This window comes from Boleophthalmus pectinirostris, unplaced genomic scaffold (assembly GCF_026225935.1).
Source record: "Boleophthalmus pectinirostris isolate CB_2022bp ecotype Guang Dong unplaced genomic scaffold, ASM2622593v1 HiC_scaffold_16, whole genome shotgun sequence".
NCBI classification, from domain to species: Eukaryota; Metazoa; Chordata; class Actinopteri; order Gobiiformes; family Gobiidae; genus Boleophthalmus; species Boleophthalmus pectinirostris.
Genome location: NW_026571095.1, coordinates 17,776,714 through 17,799,642, shown reverse-complemented (window position 1 = coordinate 17,799,642; position 22,929 = coordinate 17,776,714). Strand labels below are relative to the sequence as shown.

The following is a 22,929-nucleotide window of genomic DNA, read 5'->3' as shown; positions in this document are numbered from 1 at the left end:
CACAGCGACAGCAGCGCCCCGTGCGGTCTGGAGGGGCCACACAACAGCACCACCTCAATAAAGACGATGGATATCCATGAGGATACGATAAACCAGCAATAAAGGAACTGTAACCTGCGCTGTAATGTTATGTTTTTATGCGTAGGTAAAATAAATACTGATTGACGTAAGAATGATAAAATAGTCTGTGTGTCAACAAACCCTCAGGTCAAATGACATGTTGCTCCTCTGAAAATGAAAAAACATTAGATTTAAATAGTCACAACTGAATGTAAATACAAGCCAGTATGACTTTATGAGCAAGTCGCTTTATTCTTGCATAGGCTAATTGGGTGCAAAAGGCATATAGTCTATAAAGCAAATCAAAGTTTTATAAACCTGAGGGAAATGGCAAAAACACAGTTATACAGTATATTGTATAATAACCAATACATAAAGACATTAAGGCTTTAGAGGTCCATAGAAGTTAACAATATATGTATAAGAACACAATAACCACTAAATAATGACAAGTACACATAAGGCACAAAAGCAAAACAAGCAACAGCTTCATGTCACTGTTGATTGTCACAGAAGAGCAGCAGTGTCAGACTGCAATTTCAGAAAAAACAATAATCCCTTGTTTTCAATCATTCACAAACAAAAGCAGTAAATTAATGGAATGTTTCCCTTGACATCCTCATTGTCCTAAAAAAACCAAGGACACTGCAACCAGTCTTCAGGCACTTAAACAGCAGGAGTAACCTTTAGTGCAATCCCATTTACAAGGCAGACTTTAATTAGCGTGCAACAGTTAAGACACATACGATAGTAAGACTGAGAGCAGGGCACAGTGTGATCATCAGAAAATCACTCCAAAATCAGGAGCAGGAGTGCAAGCACGTGTCTGCAGATAATGCAGCAAAAGAGCTTCCAGTGCATGTAACTTTGGTGTATGAAAGATAAAGGGCAATAAAAATGTTAAATAATGCTGAGATAAAGACAAGCTCATAAGATTACACATTTTTGCCCAAGAGGTTGTCCTGTTACATCTTTAGAAACCATCTGTGACTGAATCTCACCTTCTTACATTTTTTCACTAACTTATGCCTCCTTTTCCCAATTTGACATTTAGAGGAAAAATGCCTCTACTGGAGGAGGCCAAAATATATTTACATAAAAGAAAGTGGTATACTTGAATAAAATCAATAATGCCCGTTTTTGACATGTCATACTTCTCACACCATAGACTGTATAAAAAAATGGACTAAGTGAGTGTGACATCACCCATAGCGTTTGTAAGAGTGAATTTGGAGCCAGGCTCAACGTTAGGAAAATAATTTTTTTTAACGGACAAAATAGCAAAATAAAAACACCAGGATTAATATGAAAATTTTAAGACCCAAATGAAAAGGGTCACTGCAGCAATTACAGTGGGAGGGGTGACAATATTCAAATGTAAGTCAATGGGAGCCAGGGTCAGTAGGAGCCAGAAGAGCCTGCATGCAAACTTCTTATTTGGGACGCAGTGGCTAGCGAGTTATCCATGTTCATTTTTATATACAGTCTATGTTTCACACTGACTATACTGGAATTGCCAAAAGCTAACATATATGTTTTTGGTGTGAGGAAATAAAATATATACATGTATAATTTTCACAATACTAAAGATAATCTAAAGACAATTAGTTATGGAGAAAGATTAATTTTCTCTGATATTGTGAGATTCAATCACACGTGGTGACCACTCAGAGATATAACAGGGCACTGAGCGGAGTACCTGTACTAATAAAAAACAAGCATATTGTGTGCTGCAGTGATGTTTGGTCAGGCTTTAGATCAACAGCATAAGTTGATGTTGTATAAATAGTTGGGGGTCTTCATAGATTTGTGCTAGGCTACATAATGCACAAGCTACACAGTTTCCACTGTTGTTTTTCCACAGTGCGACTTTTTCTCTCCATTGTTGAGAGCAGGTTTACTGTCCACTGCCACTTCAGCTGCTGCTTGCCGCTCACACAGGCTCCCCAGCAGCTGAGCGGTTTTGAAGACGGAGCCATGACCTGATGGTTGCAGAGACTGGACCTTCTGGAGGTTTTGAAGGGTCCGCAGCATCTCCGCAGAAACGATGGGCAGATGCTGCTCCTGGATGAGGCTGTTCTTGGCTGACCTCAAGACTGTCTCACGCTGGGCTGAAGCCTTTGGAGTTATCCTGGTCTTTGGACCGGGGGGTCGTATAGACATTTTCTTTTGTGGAGGTGGGCAAAAAGTCTCCTGGTCAAATGACTGGTCACCTGAAGATATTGTGCTGTCGTCTGATTCACTGTCAGTTTCATCAGAGCTGTTTTCTTCATCCTCTTCTTTGGAACCTTCTCCGTCAGTTATATAAATCATATCTTTGGGCAGTGAAGTGAACTGGTAGACTAAACGTTGACCCTCCACCTTGTTCAGAATACCTCTCTGGTAGTAGTACCTAGGAGGCATAATTAAAGTACAGTAAAATGTACAATGATGGCAAATACCTCATATGAAATAACATAGAAGCTAAAATGAGAGTGAACCCTAAAATCCCTGTTTACAATATAGTTTTAAAGAGCTTGATACCAGCTTCAACCACAAGAGGTCACAAGTCCCCAAATAGCTCGTAGTGGTTCCAAGCTCAAGTAAATGGGAGATGCTTGCAATTCATATATTCTATTACGATATTATTGTGAGACCTTTGATACAATGACATAACAATGTCACGATTATTGCTTCATACTTTATATTAACATACTTTCCTTAAAAAAGTATGCTTGAATGCACAGATTTGTGCATATTAAATATAAAATAATAAAGAGATTACAGTATTTGAGTAGTAACTGTTGTGTAGTACCTTAGAGCTCGGCCCATTGTCTCATAATTCATGTCAGGTTTGTTCTTGTGTTTGCCCCAGAGTCTGGCAACAGCTTTTGAATTGACCAATTTGAAGATCCCTTGGCGATGATCAGTCCATTTGATGTAGCGGGGGCAGACTTGTCTGTCTTGTAGCAATTCCATCAAGAATTGCCACAGATACAGTGTGGTTCCACCTACAGAGAAAAGGAATATACTTAAAATGTGATAACGTGACAAACAGCATATCTCAGTCTAGTGAATGTAATATCTTTCATACTAATGGACTGTATGTTCAGTACCTTTATTATATCTGTCCTTTTTTACAGTAATGTCTGGTGTGGGAGACTCAGCTCTGCGGCTTCTGTATTTCTTTCCTGAAATGAAAAAAATATTAATTAATATCATAATGACTTACATTTACAAAATTCGTTTTACATGAGCTGGCATTGGCTGACCTCTCTTTTTGGACTGAGGGGTAGCAGACTGGTCATGGTGCACAGTGTGCCACAGTGGCTGGTCCACAGCTCCCACAATGCCCTCAGCTGACACGGTCACCTGGGTAACTGGAGCAGCAATGACATCACTCAGTGACGGTAAAAAGGCCTGGGCTGTAGGAGGACACAAATATGTTCAACCTCAGAACAACTGAAACCATCGTGTCTAAAAATGGATTGCCCAGTTCACCAACACTGTTACAGGAAGTGATGAGCAGCTTACAATAATGTTCTTCCAGAGACAGTGTGTCTGCACAGTCCATGTTGAGAAGGGAGTCAGCAGCAACAAGTGTCTCCATGGTTTCTTCTTCACCACTTTCACATGGTTCCACTAGAAAAAAAATAAAAATAAAGGATTTTTAAAAACTGGTCTGGTTAGCACTAGACATATATAAAACTGAACTATACAACTGAAACATGTGTTTTGTGGTTCCATGGACATAAGATGATGGCTACTAGATGCTGCGATAGCCAACATCTGCTAACAGCTGCTCGGTCATCAACTTTTATTTACAGTTGTTACTCCATAATATAAGCTTTGGCAGAGAAACTATGATCGAGTTATCATCTTACCAGAAAGAATAAAGGCAGTGTGAATCGTCAAAAGCAGTAACATGTCTTTGTTATCATCACAGGCATGGGTATCATTAGCAAATTAGCATAGCATTTAAGGCATGCCTAACTTTCAGCTCGCAGACCTCCTAACAAAAAAGTAATACTATGCCGCGTAGTATGCACTTACTCTTAAACATTTGATTAGACATTGGCTAAGACATTGGTGCTGTATCCCAAATTGTCCACGTCATCCTACTATGGAACTTGCCTGTCTTTCAAGACAGACACTAGCCAGGAATGTTTTGTTTTACTTCCTGATTTTTTTTTTCCCCGGAGCATGGTCGGGTCGGGCGGGCTGTTCTGAGCCAAACGATGCGCATGCGCGATTAGAAGTTACCTTTACTTTTTATGTTATTGTGCTTAATTTAGTCTTAGCCAAATCTTGTGTAATGTGCTATAATGGACTGCAGGCAGGTTGTTCAAGTTAGCATGATGTGTCCATGAACACACCTTTGAAAAGATGTTGATGGTCGTCTTTGTTGATCTGTTCACAGGTCAAACCCGAGTAGGACAGCAGGTGCGCATGGGGAACTTGTTCTACTATCACCGCAGGGTAATCAGAGCACGCCATCAGCTGCAAAACACAATACATTACAAATACAATACAGATTAGAATTGTGTGAAGTACAAATAAAAGTTAATTGCAGATGCAGAGTAGTCACCTGTGACATGTTCACATGATCACTAGCAAAATCAAAAATTAGCTCTGACTGTTGTAGCATGGTTGTGTCCAAAGTATCCAGTTTTTAATTTAACAAAAACATAGCTTTTTGATGAACTATTGTTTTGTGTGTCTTTCTGCGCAGGTTGATGAAGTTATTGCCAGTGTGAATTCTCCTCCCAGTCAGACGTGTAGGTTCTCTTGGAGATGGATGGGCCAGTCTCTTCCTCCAATGCAGTATAACTTCGCAATAATGAAGAACATTGATGCTAGTTTACTGATTGACCACAGACACAGAGGCGTCACAGGAAGCTTGTGCTCTGTTTCGATGCTTGATGAGGAAGTGGGGGGGCTGCTAAACTGTCCTGTGGTCGAACTGAAAACCTGCTAAAGAAGAACAAAGAGCAAAGTTTGTATAAAAGGGTGGGGTAGTAGATAATAGATGTCAAAACAACATGAAACATACAACATCTTCATAACAAAATGACAAATTACCCCACATGATGCTGTTTAAGACATCTGCATCACTTACTTTCCTGTGGTGTTTATCACACCACTTTTCTCTCTTATCATACTTCTAAGAGGCACAGGAAGGAAGCATTTGTACTGAGCAATACTTTCTACAGAGCTGTGTGCAGAAGGTGGAGGCGGTCACTGGAGTGGAGCATAAGACATTACAATGTCGTTGGTCGTTGCCCAGTGTTTCAAGGTTACAGAGGGGTTCCGAAATTCTTTGCGTGTCTTCAAATGGCACTTACCAAAGCGACTCGCCTGCTCCCTTTGTTCGCTAATCATGCTGTGTTTTATCTCTGCTTGTCTGGCTTTTTTCTTTCCCTCCAAAAAGGGCTTTAGTCCCTGTCACAACTAATGCTGGCTGGTTTGTTACACCATTTGCTGTGGTTCACAAGGCCTCTGCCCCTTATAATGGCTTTTGTAATCATAAGATGTGCAACCTGTCCTCTAAACAAACAGTATACCTATGCCCCTGTAATAACAACAGTGCTCCAAAAAATGTTTTATTCTCATTCATTTGCAATGCAGTAAAATAATTTGAAAGAAAGATTTTTAGTTGCAAAGGCGCAGCATGTTTGGGTCAGTTATCATTCAGGAAGCACAGCTCAGTTAGGAGGCACCACTTCCTGAGTTTTGCACCAAACCGCTGCCAACATCTCTGCCAGCGGTGTCCTTCTCATTTCCAACTTCCTCTGTTGTTTGCGATAGAAACAAAATACCATCTGGCATACCCATCAGAGTGAAGTAAAACATTAGTTCAAGCAAAAAACAAGCGCTGCACAACATCAGAGCAAACGTGCTGTGTTTATTATAAATATTCAACATAATTAACAATAATTGCAGTTCAAATCGGTTAAAGGAGAGCTTAAAATCACCATATTTTAAAGTTAAGTTTCCTTTGTAGATCTAGTTTATCTATGTTTACCCTTAACTGGGGGTTAACTAACCCTGATCAAGAATTAAACTAAAATAAAACAGGGCTGCATTGGAATAGATTGTTTGAAGGATCTAGGTGATAAAAGTTTGGAATATATTGTTTTGGTCTAAAACATTAATAACTGCGAACGCTTTGTAAACAAGTTCACAGATATGTAGTCCTTGTACTCCCCAACTGGAAAATCAGGATTAGATATTGGCAAGTTGCCTCAATATTTAGCACAAAAAGTATTCAATGCAGATGCAAACTTGTATTTTGGGTTGTTTGGCTTTTGCAGATTAAGGAGGCCATCTGTATTTGACACGTTTTGTGGCGTCTGAGTGGAGGCTGCTCTAGACTGACAAGCTGTATGTGTTAGCTTCCCCTGCAGCTGCCTGTGGCTCTTATACATATCTAACAGTATGGAGCTTTGTTCATCTGCTCTCCTGTCACATAGGTTAGTCTGTGTGAAGTGTGTGCCAGTCCCCCAGGATACTGATAAGCCCCATAACATTCATTCCCCAGTTTGTGTATCAAACAGTGATATAGAAACAGAGGCACATAGGCAGTGTATTTGTGTGTGAACTAGGCCAGGCTGATAACAGTATGCTAAGTGAAGCAGCTGCTGATAAGCGCCTCTTGTTGCTTGGGGTAACACTGGGTTTGTAAAAATGAACGGACAAAATAATGTGAAAGAATATTGAAAGGTGGCTGCAACAAAATTGCTTTTTTGTTATTTAAAAGGGTTAGCAGGTATTTGATAAACAGTGTGGGAGCTTGTTTTAAACAGCAACTTCAAATCCAAATACTTTCACTTTCTTTTATAACTCCTGACTAAACCGTATGAATAACATTTTGTTAAATGTATGATTAAATAAGTGAAAACAAATCATAAGATGCATAAGAATGATTCGCTTGTGATTTCTACAGTAAAACAGAAGCTTTGCTCTTACCTTATGTTTGTACATTGACTTTGTTGCAGATCAGCAGCTGACATGTACAGCAGAGGTTGGTCTTATCCTACACAAGAGGCGTCACCACTTCTCTGACCTGAGATCAGTTTTCTTTAGGGCTGCACAAGGTAAGATTTAATATCAGTGTGGACCGTGTTTTGTCTTCTCTAGAGCCATTGTCAGATATTACTTCCTCTTTTTTTTCCTGTCAAATCTCCTCCCTTCAGACTCTGATTGGTTACCTGTGTTGTGAGTCAAGGTAACCCCTAGTGACCATTGTCAGTGTGGAGCAAATGTAAACACGGGTGTATTTGCAATGTAAAGCGGCTGACAGGCGAGGGGCCAATCTGCAAACATACATAAGGTTTATATGAGGGTGAAGTCAAGATAATGTCCTTAAATCAAGGAGAGAGGGTCTGGGTAAAATTAGTGGCATTGTCTAAAACCATAACCCTTTTTTATTTAACTTAAAATAAAGAACAAAATAAAAGCATAATGTAAATACGGCATACATTTCAAAAAAAAAGATTTGGGGTCGAAATGTTGGTGACATAGACACACATTCATACAAGGACAATTCTTTATTAAGTCCCTTATGCACTCTAGTGGCAAATGACAGCATAGACAAATGTCAGCATCTTTGAGAGAAGTTTTTTTTTTTTTTTATTTAAGAAAACTCCAGAAATGAAAGAGGAGTCCAAAAATTGGTGCAGTGATAAATGGTGGAATTGCGTGCCTTGTTGTGAGGGCTTAAATATGAGAGATGGTCAGTGTGAATAGTGCATGGGTGTGTACAGCAGTACACATCTGGAATGAGATGAGGAGTGTCTTTGATGTACTTTACACATTATCTAAAGAGATCTATATTTTAGCCTGTTGGATGACTGCCAAAGATGTATAAATGAAATATATAGACATTGTTGTATTGTAATAACTGAGGATTTAAACAATTTGCAAAAGGCGTTTCGTACTTGACTCTTCAATAATTTTTTTTCCATTGGAGAAAAAATTGAATTGAAAAATGTCATATTGTTATTTTAATTACAGATTTTGTTGCTGCATGCATTCATACATCTGGGCTTATCCATGTAAGAATGGCCATGAGTTGGGGGGTAATAACCAGTTACCATCTTCATGAAGGCATCTTATATCTTTAAATTAATTTATTTGAGTGGTCACCAAATGGAAAGCCCTTATTTTATATTTTCACTAGTTAGCTAATTAGCTGACCTCTTTGCATGAATTATTAAATAATTAAAATCATAATAAATGTCCAGATTAAAAGTCATTACAGTAATAACAAAGATACAAAAATGAGTTGTCTTGTTACATAACCCTGTTAATCATTTTTTACCTGAGGTAGCTTCGCCTTTTTAGAGCCTTCCTTTTGAAGTTTTCTCCTCCCTTTGTATGTTCATGTAATTTGTCTTTTTGCTTGAACATTGGGCCGGTTCAGGAATGCTGCAAGTGCTTAGTTTGGCTCTCAACACAGTTAACTCCCTAAAAGTGGCAGTGGGTAGGATTTGATTGTTCCAATATGTGCATGTGTTTAGAGTCTGCAGCAAAAATGAGAAAATGTAAAAATAACCAAATACCTGCAAGATATCCAACCCATGTGCAGCCCATCAGTCTTAGTCCACGCGAGAAATGAATAAACAAATTTGCATACACCTTGACTGATGCGCTGTCAGTGCACAGGACCTGCTTTGAGGCAAATCCTTCTGTCATGCTAGCTTCACACTCGATATACGCAGATCTTTCTGGCTCATATAAATGGTTGGTTGTGTTAGTGCATGATTTGTTGTCGCACAGTTCAAGGAGTCCTACACAGGGGATACATCAAGACTATAAGGTTTTGACAAAGTACTGAACATTTGAAGATGGAGGAAAGTGAAAAAAGATGAAAGATTTGCGCTTGAATGTGGGTTTGTGATGAATTCCTTCTGCCAGTTAGTCTGCTCACCTCATGTGGATTTTGCTACATGGCCTGTTTATGAAACGGGTGAAACTAGGGTTGATCTTTGTGTAGTTTATCAAATATGGTTTGATTTTCAAGAGAGCAGTAATTGAACTACTAATTACATGAATACATAAAATTATTCAAGTAATCAAGGAATAACCGTCACTTGGTATTCTTAGTGATCTTAGTTCAAAACTTTCTATCCCTTGAAGCATTGCCATGGATGGGCCTCACTCAAAACAGATTTTTTTCTTTGTTCCTTCCAAATGTTGAGAGATCATATGCCTGACAGTAGGAATGAACTCCAAACTGTGGTTTAAATCCAAAGTAAATATATGTAAAGGAGCAGAGGTTACAAGTCTTAAAAACAAATGCTTTTGACTGAGTGGGCCAGAGTCAGGTGCAGCAAGCATTAAAGTAGCTCATCTGCTATGTAATGTCTGGTGCTGTGGACTTCTGAAGAGGTCACAAATTATTGCTGTGAATACATTATATTTGCTTGAAATATTGAAATTTTAATCTTGTCTTACATTCTCCTGTCTTAAAAACACAGTAATTACATCCAGTGATACTAAATGCATCATCATAAAGACTCTCTACAGAAATGGTTACTGAAAACAGATAATATTGTAAGAATTGTTAGACATATTTGTACATCAGATGCTTTGTGGTCTATTTAAGCAGGTGTGCACATATCTTGGTGTTCGCCTTGACAGCAATTGGTCTGTTAACATTCAGAATCTGTGCAAAAAAGGTCAGAGCTGATTATTTTTCTACAAAAACTGAACTCATCTGATGTTTGTGCTGCTGTGATTCTACATGTTCTACTGTTCTGTAGTAGCAAGTGCTCTAAGCTATGGTGTGTTGGGGGAGCTGTATTTTTTGTCAAAGACAGGAAAAAACTGGACAAATTGGTAAAGAGGGCTGGGCCGGTAATAGGAGGGAGAATGGAGTCTGTTGGAGCTGTGTTAGAGAGGTTTATGAGATGAAAGATGCAGGTCCATCATCCCCACTAAGGGATATCCCCCTGCATGGGACTGTGGCTGCTCAGAAAAACAGGAGTGACCAACTTCTCTTACTGACCTGCAGAACAGAGCGATTTAGGAGGCCTTTTGTTCCAGTATATGAATATGAATATGAATATGAATAACATGAATTGTAGAAACACTGGCCCCTGTCATGTTTTTGTCATTATTTTTTAACCTTCTTGTCCTAAAAATTACTTTATTTACTGAATGAGTCTGTGTACATCGGGAAAACTTAACTGACCACTTGAATTTCCCAACCAGGGTTGAATCAAGTGTTTATTTATCTATCTATCTGATGTTACTTTAAGTTAGATAATATGTTTATCATGGATGGTTTGGTCTCCCACATGCTTTCAGTAGATGATTATTAAATTGATATTTGTCAATGAAGATTGTCAGTCATCCAGGTTATTAGTCATTTGTTTTATTTCAATTTATATTTTTTTTATTCACCTATCATGATGATTCTACCTTACCTTATATAATCTGTAAATAAGTAAAATTAGAAAAGACACTTTCAAAACCTCCATTGCTCAAAGCCAAACCCTGTGTACGCACCAATGGTGCTAATGTTTATGCCCCCCATTTGCCATAGGCAGCTCTGTATAAATATGCAAACAGGCAATGTGAAGGATTGTAGGAATGTGTGGAGAAAGGGGACCAGGCCAGGTCTGTCCTCTTACCCACGAGACACAGAGTCCATAACTGTTAACGACTTTGGCGCTATCCACATTTAAACAGATGTTGGAGGGAGAGACTGTCCAATGACTGCATATATATGCATACACTGTAGCCGAGATCATCTTTATTAAGTGTAAGGACCTTCGCTGCTCAAGCTAACCGTAGCAGTCTATTAAAAGTTTACAGTCACTTTTATTCTCAATGAGCTTGTGTTTTCTCATTACCCTTTTGACATCCATCTGCTACGTTTTTCCGCCTCTGCTTCTCTGGCTCTTAATAGCAATAAAAATGGCTTTAAATCCCAGCTAGCACTCACTCTAATATCATTATTAGCTTTGGCTGAACAAAACGCAATCCGTTTGTTGACACACTCAGATGCCCTCCATTAATTGAAGCTGCATTGTGAAGAAAAAATACTATTAAGATCAATCATGTGAGTAGAAGCTATAGCTACAAAGAGGAGAATGGATTTGAAAACACAAGTCACAGTTGTAATTCTTTCTGGTGTTGTGTTGACAGCGCATGTCCATAAATCAGCGTTGGCATTTGGGAGAATAATTTGAAGCAGGTTTTGTAAAGCATCATTGGGATGCACATTAAGCAACTGATTAAAACAAACTAGAATTATTTAGTAAGCGACTCTTTCTGCCTGCCTGTCCTGATTATTACAATTTCATGTTGTTTTCACATGTTTTTAACTTTTTGGAAAAAAGAAATCAAAACTGACCCAAGCTTGGCACAGTAGTGGTCTTTTGGATTATATTAGAAGCATAATTTAGCAAGGAATGTTCTGAATGTTATTTCGTTTTAGTTTTGGGCTTCGAATTCTTGTCAAACCACATTGAATTGTTTGAAGACACTCTGGAATAACAGAAGCTCTAGCAGAGTAACAGGGAGAGGAATGCACAGCCTGGAACAGACAAAATACGGCTACAATAAGGGTGACTTCACTGTGGAGAAAAGTGGTGGATGAAACAAAGTAGTTACATTTTTAACAGAACAGAGAGCAGCTTTGACAACTAGCCTAATGTGCTATGTGTGATACTGCTTTAGTTTGAGGAATGGCCCTGGGTCAAAACGTTTTTTTTTTTTTTTTTTTCTTTTAATGAGGCCAGAGATCACTGAGCGCTCTGTTTTAGCGCCTAGCGTCACATGATACCAGTCTTGTCACGGCTAATTCAAAACCACACATGAAATACTTAGGCCACAAGGCTGTTCTTATAGTAGAGCTGCAGAGATGACAGTTAACATTTATTGGAAAAAATAGTGTACCAACAAAAGTATATAGTATACAGTTGGGCCTATAAACATACAAATAGTAAGAATGATAATAAATGTACAATAAATCCCTATAATACACAGCTTCACAGAGTTTCTGTAACATCAGTAGTAATTCAATGATAACTAGTGGCAAACATATACAACATTTCTTCACAATTGAAAAAGTGTATAACAGGAGAGTATGCAAAGTGCTTTGGAGTCTCATTGTCGAATCCTGCTGATTTAGTAGTATCTTCTCTACTTTCATCTGCCAGTGTGTTATTGTAACATCCATTGTGACAGCTCAGAATTGTATATCATGGATTTTTTGTTGTTGTGATAAAAATGCATTAAAATTATTATTAAAAGGAGGGTATGTAGAATTTGTATAAAAAATTCAAAAACATGACCTGATCTGTGTTATCGGATACAAGACATTTTCAAATCAAATATTGCTTTTACTGATAAGTGGAATGTTGATTTTATTCTTATTTACAAAAACACTGGCAATGACGGCCAAGTTGTTGTTTATTCTTTCATTTTGTGTTTTCGTTCTTAAGAAAATTATCCAATGAGAAAGCAGAATGAGCCTCACATGAGTCTCTCACTTTGGTTGCCAGTTCCTGTGACTAAAACCAGTTGGTCTAAACCTAAAAGGACTCTCCAATCTCAATCCTCACTACTTAAACCCATTCAATTATCCAATCATTCATGGCCCAATCATTCATCCTTGCTAGTGCAGCCTCTGCATATCAGTGAGTGAATTCTGGAGATTTTCAGCTTTTACATGAGACATGACCTGTCCATATACTGAAAAAAGGGAAAAACTTGTGTGTCCCTGGTATGCAGGTTAAGGCACTAATGATCCAGGTTCACTTATTTAAATAATTTAGAGCATTTATACCCTACTAATGTCATGCAGTAACCACCTGTAGGTTTAGAGAACAGTTCATATCATCTCTTTGTGGCATCCATTAGGGGCAGGTGATGTTCATAATTAATTCTTGTCCCAACAGAATTTTGATGAAATTGCTATGCCTGGTAGGCTATGAGCTACATTTTGTGGAATAAAAAACTATAACCCTGATAAAATGTTATTTACATATTTTACTGTCACGTTCGGTCATTTCTGCTCCAAGTCACAGTTACTTCTCCAGGACCACACTCCACCTTTTATCACATTACATATATAACTAACATTCACAATTCAGGCTTGCAAGCCCAATGAGTCAACTTTACCAAAAAAAAAAAACTCCCTCCTATATAATCCACGCCTATACAAAAAGCAGAATGCAGCATATTGTTGATTTAAGAGTCACATTTCTCTGTCTTTTCCAAAGTCATGTCGAGGTAATTGGATGAGAAACAGCACCCCATTCGTCTTCCTTGTGTTATCAGCTCCATTTCTTAGCCCCGCCTTCTCAGGCCATAGTGGAGGACTTGTTGGTCAGTCTGGAGTTGCTTTGGTCCGAAGGTCGATCAGACACTTTCATCTTCATACACGACTGTTTCTCATCCATCAGCAACTCAGCCGGGAGACACCAGCAACAGAGACAAGACTAAAGACCAGGAAGTAGAATGCTTAGACCTGATTATGATCGATTTTCTGTTATTGATTAGTGCGGAGACTCACCCTGAAGCAGTTCTTGAAACGCTTGCTGACCATATACAGAGCAATTGGGTTGATGCAAGAGTTTACTGATGCCATGTTGATTCCAATGTAGTCCAAAACAAGAAAGAAACTAAAAGAGTGGGATATTTTACATGGGACAGGGAGATTTTTACTTCATATTGATTGTTGATTTCTTTTTTTTTGTCAAACTACAAAAGACTATAGAAAATATTAAATTTCCTGAGCAAAAACAAGACTTTTAATAACTGACATTTATAACAAAATTATAGTAATTTTATTTTACTCCACATGTTTTAAAGATAGAAGACTGTGGACCTCTTGACAATTACAAAACTCGATCATTCTTCATTCAAATTTAATTAATTGCTCAACTTTACTTTACTTGTTGGTGTTTTCATGTTACCTTAGAAGTTCACAGCGATTTGGGTCTTTCTCGTCATAAATGGTGAGTTTGAGGATACGGCTCAAATGGAGAGGCAGCCAGCAGAGAGCAAAGACAAGGACCAGGCAAAACACAGTTTTGGCCACTTCCCTTCGCTGAAAAATACAGTTCACATTTTGGAAGACTCAAGAATACTGTGAATATTATATTATAGAATAATGTGTGTCATTGTGTCGAAACTGCAGCATTACAGTATCTATTTGAAATTTATCTTTAAAAATTGTCTTCTCTCAGTAATTGAATTGTTGAGTCCTGATGCAGCCTAGATTTTTTTTTTCAGTTTGGTCATGATTTGTAAGATCATGACTGATTTAAGTCATGCATTCAGTTGGTCTTTGTCAAAAAGAAATATTACAGTCTATGCATTTTTTAGGAGTTGTTCATATGAATTATTGTATAGCAACCTATTCTTTATTCATGATTCTCAAAGGGCATTACCACTACAATTAACTATTCTTCTGATAGTTAAGAAAAAACAACACATCAAGCAGTTTTAACCTGTTTCAGATGATCACTCAGCGCAATCTGGACTCCGTTCTTCTTTCTGAGCATCTCACAGGTCATCAAAGTGTAGAAAATGGCAGTGCAGACCAAAGGGAGGCAGAAATATGCCCCGAACAACCACCAATCTTTTGCAGACTTATAAAACTGTAAAGAAAAATGAAAAACATGTGTTAGAGCTTACACAGACATCCTCTCTTGGGTGTGAGTTAAGCAGTGTCTGAAGCAAATTGCCTAAATGTAAAGTGACCCTTGGTGAAGGGGAGAGGAGCCCTTGGGTGGGTCTCTTTGACGTGTTGAGGTGATTTTGAAGAGTAATTTATTGGACGACTTCAGGGGTTTTAAAAGGCCTTGTGTTGTTTTAAGGTTGATGGAGGACATGAGAAGCACAGATTTCCAGGCACATTGATTGTAAGAATAGTTTCTACTGGCCTTGAGTGCTACAGCTCCCAAGACATGTCATTATAATACATTTGTGTCATTACTTTATGACTTTAAACTCCATATAACCCTATTGAAGCGTTCCTTGTTTATTTGCAAGGACCTTTAGACAGACATTCAGATGTGTCAGCTCTACAGTAATAGTAACAATCAGATCATATTTTGATACAAATAACAAAACAACTAATCATTTCTAAAAGTTTCTTAATGGTTTGTTTTTTACCTCAAATTGAATAACTCTTCAACCAATTAGATTTTGATTTGTGAACAATATTCTCTTATACCCTCATGAGCTCTGTTTTCTGCATGGGGTGGAGTAGGCAGATGCGGAGGTGCTCGCCCTTGTAGTCCATGGTGATCATATCGAAGCCGATGGCCTCGGGAACGGCCAGGATGATGGAAAGGATCCAGATGAGTGCGATCTCGATGGCCATCCACTTTGGCACTCCAATACCTTTAATACGACTCCATGAGGCCACAGCTCGGTATCTGGACACAACATATGTGAGGTAAAAGAAGTATATGAGATGAGACCAAGGCTTTAATTCTGAGATAGCTGAGCATATTGGCACACTGGCAGGTTTTTACAGAATAATGTATAAATTAAAAAAGTAAACAGTTGCACTTTGGGTCTTCCCTGTATTTTTGTTACCTAATCATCTGCCTTCTAATGTTCACTTTGACACAGCAGCGGTACAACTGAGTCATATTTATTGCTGGATTGTGATAAGGGAAGATCAAGTTATCCAAACTTGGGGAGGGGGGGGACTCCGTGCTCCACGGGGCTAACCGCAGCTGGCACCTGATCGCGCCGCGCAAACACCCTGTCTGCAAGGCACTTCCAAGTTCTAGTCCTGGTTTAGTCCTGGTTTGGTCCTGGTTTTGACCTAGTTTAGTCCTGGTTAATCCTTGGTTCAGTCCTGGTTTAGACCTAGTTTACTCCTGGTTTAGTCCTTGGTTGAGTCTTGGTTTAGACCTAGTTTACTCCTGGTTCAGTCCCGGTTCAGCTCTGGTTTAGTCGTGGTTCAGTCCTGGTTTAGTCCTGGTTCAGTTCTGGTTTAGTTCTGGGTTAGTCCTGGTTCAATTCTGTTTTAGTCCTGGTTTAGTCCTGGTTTAGTCCTGGTTCAGTCCAGATTCAGCTCTGGTTCAGTTTTGGTTTAGTCCTGGTTTAGATCTAGTTCAGTCCTCGTTCATTTCTCCTGGTTCAGTCCTCGGTTCAGTCCTGGTGTAATCCTGGTTCAGTCCATATATGGCGCAAAAGTGCTGCAATAGTAATGTAATGCTTTACATTTTAAATGCAGTAATATTGTAATGTAACGAATTACTTTGAAATGACAGTTACAAGTCATAAGTAATGCATTACAGTTTTAAAGTAACTTGCCCAACAGTGAGGCTGACCACGGCAAACGCAAGGCTTTCAAAAGTAGATTTTAAAGCACTAATTAACAGTCTTTCAAGACCTGGGCTCTTTCACACGACACAGATCTGCCCAGGAGCACGATGCGCTGATGGTAAACGCACAAATACAACAATAGATACATACTCTTTGTGTATTTTGATGGGGATACGCGCCTATGCTCGCGTAGAGCGTCAAAAAACAGGATGTATCCTATTTTCTGAAATCAACGCGCGCAGGACGCGCTGCTCCATACGGGCGTCTAGCGCGTACACTAGAGTCGCCCTCATTCAGTTTCCGCGCATTCTAAAATTTACGCGTCCAAAAGTTGCAATTTTTACACTCGCGTAGGGGGAAATACGTGTGCAGTGGAGCCAGGCCCTAAGCATGGGATCCGTGCGGCTGGTACCGAGGTGGTGCAAAACATCCAGACAGAAGCGTAAAACCTGTTTGGTTGGTTATATGCTATCCTGAGCGGTCCGTCCTTGCACATTTGGCTCTTCCAGAGGAAAGCGCACCTAACACCGCTCCCTGACCTGAATCGGAGCTGCTCCCGCTGGTTAAGTACTCTGGTTTGGACCGCTGTTCCCCATTTTGTATGGGCGTATCCCCAAGCTTAACGACAAACCGAGATGACAAAAAAGCCGGTAGCAGCTTAAGTGTGTGTTTTCTTCCAGTCGACGTAAATACGTTGGTGTCCCTGTCCAATCAGAACCTTCCCCATCCTCAGACGCTGAGAGGAATTAAATAAAGACGATTTAACGTGTTTTCCATGTAAACCTCAATTTGGAATTATTATTTCTATTTAAACTTGAAGGAGAAGAGCACAAAAAAACCAAACCAGTTCTCCAGTTCTATGACCCAATTGACCAAGAAAAAGGCGATTGTACCCGAAAGGCCACAAGTTTGCAGGTATATTATATATATATTTGATTTGTAGATGGGAGGATTGCTTAAAGGTGCACTTTTCTAATGGCTCGTGGAGGGCGCAACCTGCTTGATCTCTGTAGATGTTATTGCACATTTATCTCCATGGGGACAAGCAGATGACACCACCAGACCAAGTTAACGAAAAGATCTGTGTGACAGTGCCACTCATTGTAAGACTGCATGTTTTACAGGGTATTTTTTCTTAGCCTTGTAAACACCTGTAATCAAATAAAGATATTTTCATGCCCTTTACTGTTAATGCCATACTACGAAACATTCCAAGAAGACAAGCAGGCTGCCACAAAAGTTACATACCTTTAATGTCAGTGCTGTCTTACCTATCAATGCTCAAAGCACAGAGACTGAGGACTGTAATTCCCACTGAAGCCTTCTGCACAAATGGCACCAGTTTACACAGAGTCACACCAAACGGCCAGTCCTCTGCCAGCAGCTGTGGATAGAGAGCCAAGTTAGTAAACAACAAATCTATTTTAATATGTGCCACAGACGCCATCGCTTCATCTGTCTTGGTTCACGTGACTTTACAAATCATTTTCAGTTTGAGATTTTACTCTGGATTCCCTCACTGACACCATTTATCTGTACCTGAGATTGCTACTGAGTACATTGTCTTGTGACCCTTGTGGCTGAAGGTCTTTTACTACTAATACTAATACTACAACAACTACTACTTCTGCTTCTACTACTGTTACTACAACTACTTCTACTACTGTTACTACTACTACTACTACTACTACTACTACTACTACTGCTACTACTACTACTGCTTCTACTACTACTAATACCACCACTACCACTACTACCACTAATGCTACTACTGCGACTGCTGCTACTTACTTACTTACTTTATCATTGAGGTACCAATTACTACATTTTTTTTTTTTGTATGAAAGTATTTTCTACTCCAAAACTATTGCTATTACTTAAACTGATAGATGTACTGATTTGACTATATGACTATGCATAATAGTTATTATCTGCACAAAATATTAGACATTCACCAGATTTTCCATTAAGAGTTCGCCTCTTTTTCACATATGTGATAAAAGGAAGGTGTTGAGTTATTATTCTCAAATGTGGGGTCTGTATTTCTTTATACCTCTGAATCTCTCCTGCCTTTGCTCTGGTATGCACACCATGACCTGCTGTTTTCTCTTGCTTGCCCCCTTGGTCAAAAATACAAACACTTCGAGCAGCTCTTTCCTGCACACAGTGAACGACCCCCTTCTGATAATAACATACCAGAGACCTATGAGGATATAGGTGGATCAAAACCAATGCAAGTTCTGGGAAGACTCATGTAGGGGCGTATACCTGTGCAGATGTCATGTTCAACTTTAATCTGTCATGTGACTTTTCCTTAATCATTTTAATACCTCCATATTAAAGCAATTAAGCAAAAATGTAGAGAATGCATTTCAACAAAATCTACTTTCATTCTATGTTGCTTAGTCTTAAAGGGCCCACATTTCACTATTTTCTGATCTGTTATAATGTTCTTTCTTCATCATGAACATACCTTTTTATTTTTTTGTTTCATTCACACATGTTTAACACCCAGACCCTGCATATTTAGGCTGAGTTCTTCTCTCAAACAGATAACACCCTGTTCTGCCTTGTGATGTCATGTGGCAAAACAGGATGTGCTCCACTGTGTTTTTAAACTCCATACACCGTCACTACAATCATTTGAATAATTTCAGCCCTGGAATTGCCAGTCCCAACTAAACAAAAGGTAAAAGGAGCTGTTAACTTGAAAAATATCACCACATGACATCACAAGGTAGAATAGAGAATTTTGAGCTTTGGAGATGTAGCCAGATTAATAATAAAGGGTTACTCAAACAAGTGAGAATGAAACAAAACACAAGTGCAGGTATGTTTTTGATGAGGTAACAATATTAAAACATGTCTTAAAGTTCACAAGTGTCAATTTAGTGTAATATAGGACCTTTAAAACAAGTATGAATAATATCTCACCTTGTAGACATTGATAGGTATGCCAATAATTATATGCAGCAAGTCTCCCAGTGCCAAGCTCGCGATGAGTATATTAGGCCCATTCCTCATGCATTTGTTCTTATAGATGATCCTCAGGAGAGTGGAGTTTCCAATGATTCCAACCACAAACACCAAACAGGAAACCACTGTATTAATGTACTTAAATGTGTCTCTGATTTCAGTTGGTCCTGTGCACATTGGTGGCATGCGTCGTCTTGGCATGGTCATATTGGGTCTAATGGGACCCTGCACCTCTCTCTCCACCAGCCCGGGCCTCTGGGTGATTGAGAGGGGCTGCTCCTGCTGCTGCTGTCCATTAATCACTAATAGTAGGCTGGATAAGACAAGTAACTCCAAGCAAATAAAATCTAAAGTCTTCATTTTCCCCTCTCGGTTTGAGTAAGATCCAAATTGTCTTCTTAGAAATTACCTGAAAAAGCAAGTAAAAAGTTTGAAAGTAGACAGTTCTCCTGCATCAGGCTTGAAAGTTTTTGTATCCTCTTAATGAATCTTAACTTAGCATTACAAACAATTAACATAACTTTGAACAGTAATAACTAGATCCAATTGTCTGGGTATGAAATTACCTGAAAAAGCAAGCAACAAAACAAAATTACATTACAGAAAATCAATTTTATCAAAATATATTGAAAGAAAATGTCTTTATTTTTTGCATATTGATTTTGTTTTTAAGACAAAATGCCCCAGTGATGGCTTGCTCATATTATTTTTAACTTAGAACCAACAAAAGGTTCACAACCCCCCCTATAGATATATACATATACATTTTTACAATCTCCATTTTTAAATTTTTACAATCTTCTTTTGTATACTTACCTAATCATCAGATACAAGTGGAACTCTTAGTACTCCTCATTAAATCTCCTAACAAGCACATCCAGGCCATAGAAATTGTCCCAGTATAGCGGAGTGATGCTGTGAATGCTCATATCCCAAAGTCCAGCTGTGTTACATGTGTCCCAGATGTGGAGGTGGAGGTCCCGTGGCCCACACTGACTTCAGCTGCAGTTCACTCAGCCTCAAGTCTCTCTCACCCCTCCTCTTTTTATGTAGACAAGCCCAGGAGGACGGACACAGCTACGGAGAAGTCCACATGGTGCACTAGTGTTTACAGTGTAACACATGTGATAGGGATGTAACATTATTCAAATTTCAATATGATAGTATAATAATATAAAACAACCGTGGGGAGACTTGTAGTTTTTGTCAAAAAACATTAAAGGTGCATCATGTAACTTTTTGGGAAAGGGTTTGTCAACTGATTATTTCTGTGGATATGTCATTCCTCTGCTGGGATGTACCACAGTATGACATTAAATGGCTCTATCTTACATTTATTAATTTAGAGGTGTTTTTAGCTCAAAAATACATAGTAAAACAGCCATTCTGACCGTGAGCCCGGTTGCCTCTCCACATATCTGACTTGTAATTTGTTCTGGTTTGGGCTCCATGATAATCAAATTGATCGAATCGAAAAAAACAGACAAAGCAATAAAATCGCCATGGAGAAAAGTATTTGATGGACCCTCCACCAGAAAAATTACACAATGCACCTTTAATTTTCAAGTTTTTACTAGAGACATTCAGTAAACTTCTTTATACTACTTCACCTTGATAAAGCATGAACAAAGACTTAATTCGTAATGAACAATTTATTTAAAAAGATTTAATCTTAGTAAGTACTTAATTAAGGAGTTAGGGTTAGGGATTAACATACTTACTAACGCTGAATCATTCACAATAAACAATTTGTTCATTGTGAATTAAGTCTTTATTCATGTTTTATTAAAGCTAAAGGTGTAGTTATTATAGTGTTCATTTCAATCAACAATTCAGCAAATCGAATTAGGGGTGTATTTGACTTCACTTCAACATCACTCCATCGAAACTGAGCAAAGGATCATGGTCTATGTAGTCACTTCATGCTGTCATTGTTATTGTTCTATATTTTTATAATAATTGTTTTATTGTAAACCTTTGAGACTGCCTTTTGGTGAAGTGGTGACTATGGGACTGTCTGTCATGTGGTAAACTGGGATTATATTACCTGAGGCACATGTCACATGATCACCTTTGTGCCAACACCAAGCCTGGATCAATAAAACACTTCAGCCAGGAAGAACAGCCAGATTGGTCATAGAGATTTGAAGAGCCCCAAATAGTTCTCTCTATTTTGGGCTCTGTCAGCTGTCAAAACATAAGGTTTGGGTGTTTTGTAGGAAATTTTCTTATTTCCACATACTGTAGATGTATCCATATAGATGTGAGACCCGTGAAAATAAATATGGATATCCTGTTAATCTAAAAGTAATTTAAAGTGGCAAGAAATATGCCTTTGTTCCTCTTTCTTTATCCCACTAACCTGTACAAATGTTCGACTTGGGTCCAGTTTTCACAGCTGCAGATGGTCCACTGAGCACTGCTTTAGGTCTGTGCGATTTAACATGCAGACATAACAGTACATGTGCTACTATGGTGAAAACTGTACAATTTTAGATGTACTTTTTTATTTTATAGTTTCAGTTTCCTTTATGGAAGAAAACATGTGATTGTGATCTTACATTGACTCAAGACTGCTGTGAATCATAGAGGATCTATGTATCAAATTTAATTTCCTTCTTTGACCTGCTCAAAGCTGTTATAAAAACACTGGACTGAGGCGCTTGTTCTAATAACCAGATCCACTTGACTCAGATCCCAAGGTCTTAAACATCATGAGAAAAATGTCTGACAAAGAAAGTTCACTGTTTGCCAACCACGTGTTAAATGGATTTTTCACTCTTGTGTCTGGTAATGTAATAGTTTAACTGTTTATTTACTAACGATTAAGATTATTTAAGAAGATTTAAAAAGACAAATTAAGGATTTTCTCTTGCTTTGTCCCACCTGTAATTTCTTACTGCCTAAAGCAAATATGGCCAGTCTATTTCATAATTTGTGAATCATGAACCAATTTAAAGGGATCTCTGCTACCTGTGGCATGTGGCTGCTTCTCCACAGATTTGGCCTGATGGTGTTATCTGCTGGTTTCTATGGAGATAGAGACAAGTTCGATACTTCTTTAAACTTGCTATTTCTTCCCCTATATGTTTCTTAAAAAATTGCAATTAAGGAAACAGCCACAAGTTGTGAGTGAAAAAATCTGGATCACGTGGCCTTTCCTTAAGAAGGATGTCTTATTGTGTTTAATGACAGTCATATGAGCTAAGCCCTTATCATTTAATGTGCAACTTATCTTGATCTCTTTGACATGCATTTAGTAGTAGTAGGTTCATAGTCGCTGATTGTGGTTTCCCTATTAGCAAAACACATCAGAAATATCAGCTGGCCTTTTCAACTCTTGTTTCCTCCTTTGACTCTGTGTTGTCTTGGTGTCATGTGCAGTCTCATGGTCAAACTGGAACCTTCAGATGACAAAGGTGTCTCTATTGTACACTCATCCTTTTAAGTTAACAGTACATTTTAATCCTTTAGTTTCAACTGCAAAACCCCATATTATAAACTACTTCAAGAGAGGAGTGTTTCCCTTTGAGGTTAGCAAATGTATTTCTACAGATATTTAAGATTGTAAAGTCTACAGATCAGAAAGTAGATGATCCAAGAAAG

General features: G+C 38.5%; 3 protein-coding genes across 8 annotated transcripts in view; 1 reads left to right on the top strand and 2 right to left on the bottom strand.

The window, feature by feature from the left end:
• Positions 1-288: 288 nt before the first annotated feature.
• Positions 289-7,176, bottom strand: LOC110173491 (ETS-related transcription factor Elf-1-like). 5 transcript variants are annotated; one of them, XM_020939509.2, is made up of 8 exons: positions 7,009-7,176; positions 4,628-5,013; positions 4,416-4,539; positions 3,574-3,681; positions 3,312-3,464; positions 3,156-3,230; positions 2,855-3,050; positions 289-2,452 (listed from the first exon to the last, which is right to left on the bottom strand). In XM_020939509.2, the coding sequence occupies exons 2-8, from the start codon at positions 4,685-4,687 to the stop codon at positions 1,894-1,896; spliced, it is 1,275 nt and encodes a 424-aa protein (XP_020795168.1). In that variant the 5' UTR covers positions 4,688-5,013; positions 7,009-7,176; the 3' UTR covers positions 289-1,893. The 5 variants fall into 5 exon arrangements, with proteins under 5 accessions (XP_020795168.1, XP_020795169.1, XP_055007831.1 ...); XM_020939510.2 differs by having other exon boundaries at positions 4,628-5,010; XM_055151856.1 differs by lacking the exon at positions 7,009-7,176 and adding an exon at positions 5,159-5,178.
• Positions 7,057-22,929, top strand: part of LOC110173470 (glutamate decarboxylase 1-like) — a 67,179-nt gene continuing 51,306 nt past the window's right edge. Inside the window, exon 1 of the mRNA XM_055151855.1 lies at positions 7,057-7,136. The gene's annotated coding sequence lies outside the window, so the exon portion shown is untranslated. The remainder of the gene's footprint in view (positions 7,137-22,929) is intronic.
• On the bottom strand, positions 11,915-21,806 carry ednrba (endothelin receptor Ba). 2 transcript variants are annotated; one of them, XM_020939433.2, is made up of 9 exons: positions 21,686-21,806; positions 20,140-20,400; positions 19,282-19,732; positions 17,619-17,731; positions 15,239-15,443; positions 14,511-14,660; positions 13,974-14,107; positions 13,571-13,679; positions 11,915-13,496 (listed from the first exon to the last, which is right to left on the bottom strand). In XM_020939433.2, exons 3-9 carry the CDS (start codon positions 19,681-19,683, stop codon positions 13,359-13,361), a joined length of 1,251 nt encoding a protein of 416 aa, XP_020795092.1. In that variant the 5' UTR covers positions 19,684-19,732; positions 20,140-20,400; positions 21,686-21,806; the 3' UTR covers positions 11,915-13,358. The 2 variants fall into 2 exon arrangements, with proteins under 2 accessions (XP_020795092.1, XP_055007832.1); XM_055151857.1 differs by having other exon boundaries at positions 20,140-20,424; positions 21,686-21,758.

Excerpts from the sequence above, each read along its gene's own strand:
- LOC110173491 (XM_020939509.2), bottom strand. The coding sequence starts at position 4,687 with ATGCTACAACAGTCAGAGCTAATTTTTGATTTTGCTAGTGATCATGTG. Across the intron at positions 3,231-3,311 it reads CCCTCAGTCCAAAAAGAGAG|GAAAGAAATACAGAAGCCGC; the intron begins GTCAGCCAATGC and ends TTTTCATTTCAG. Across the intron at positions 2,453-2,854 it reads ACAATGGGCCGAGCTCTAAG|GTACTACTACCAGAGAGGTA; the intron begins GTACTACACAAC and ends TATGCCTCCTAG.
- ednrba (XM_020939433.2), bottom strand. The coding sequence starts at position 19,683 with ATGAAGACTTTAGATTTTATTTGCTTGGAGTTACTTGTCTTATCCAGC. Across the intron at positions 14,661-15,238 it reads AGAAAACAGAGCTCATGAGG|TTTTATAAGTCTGCAAAAGA; the intron begins GTATAAGAGAAT and ends TTTTCTTTACAG. Across the intron at positions 13,680-13,973 it reads AATCGCTGTGAACTTCTAAG|TTTCTTTCTTGTTTTGGACT; the intron begins GTAACATGAAAA and ends CCACTCTTTTAG.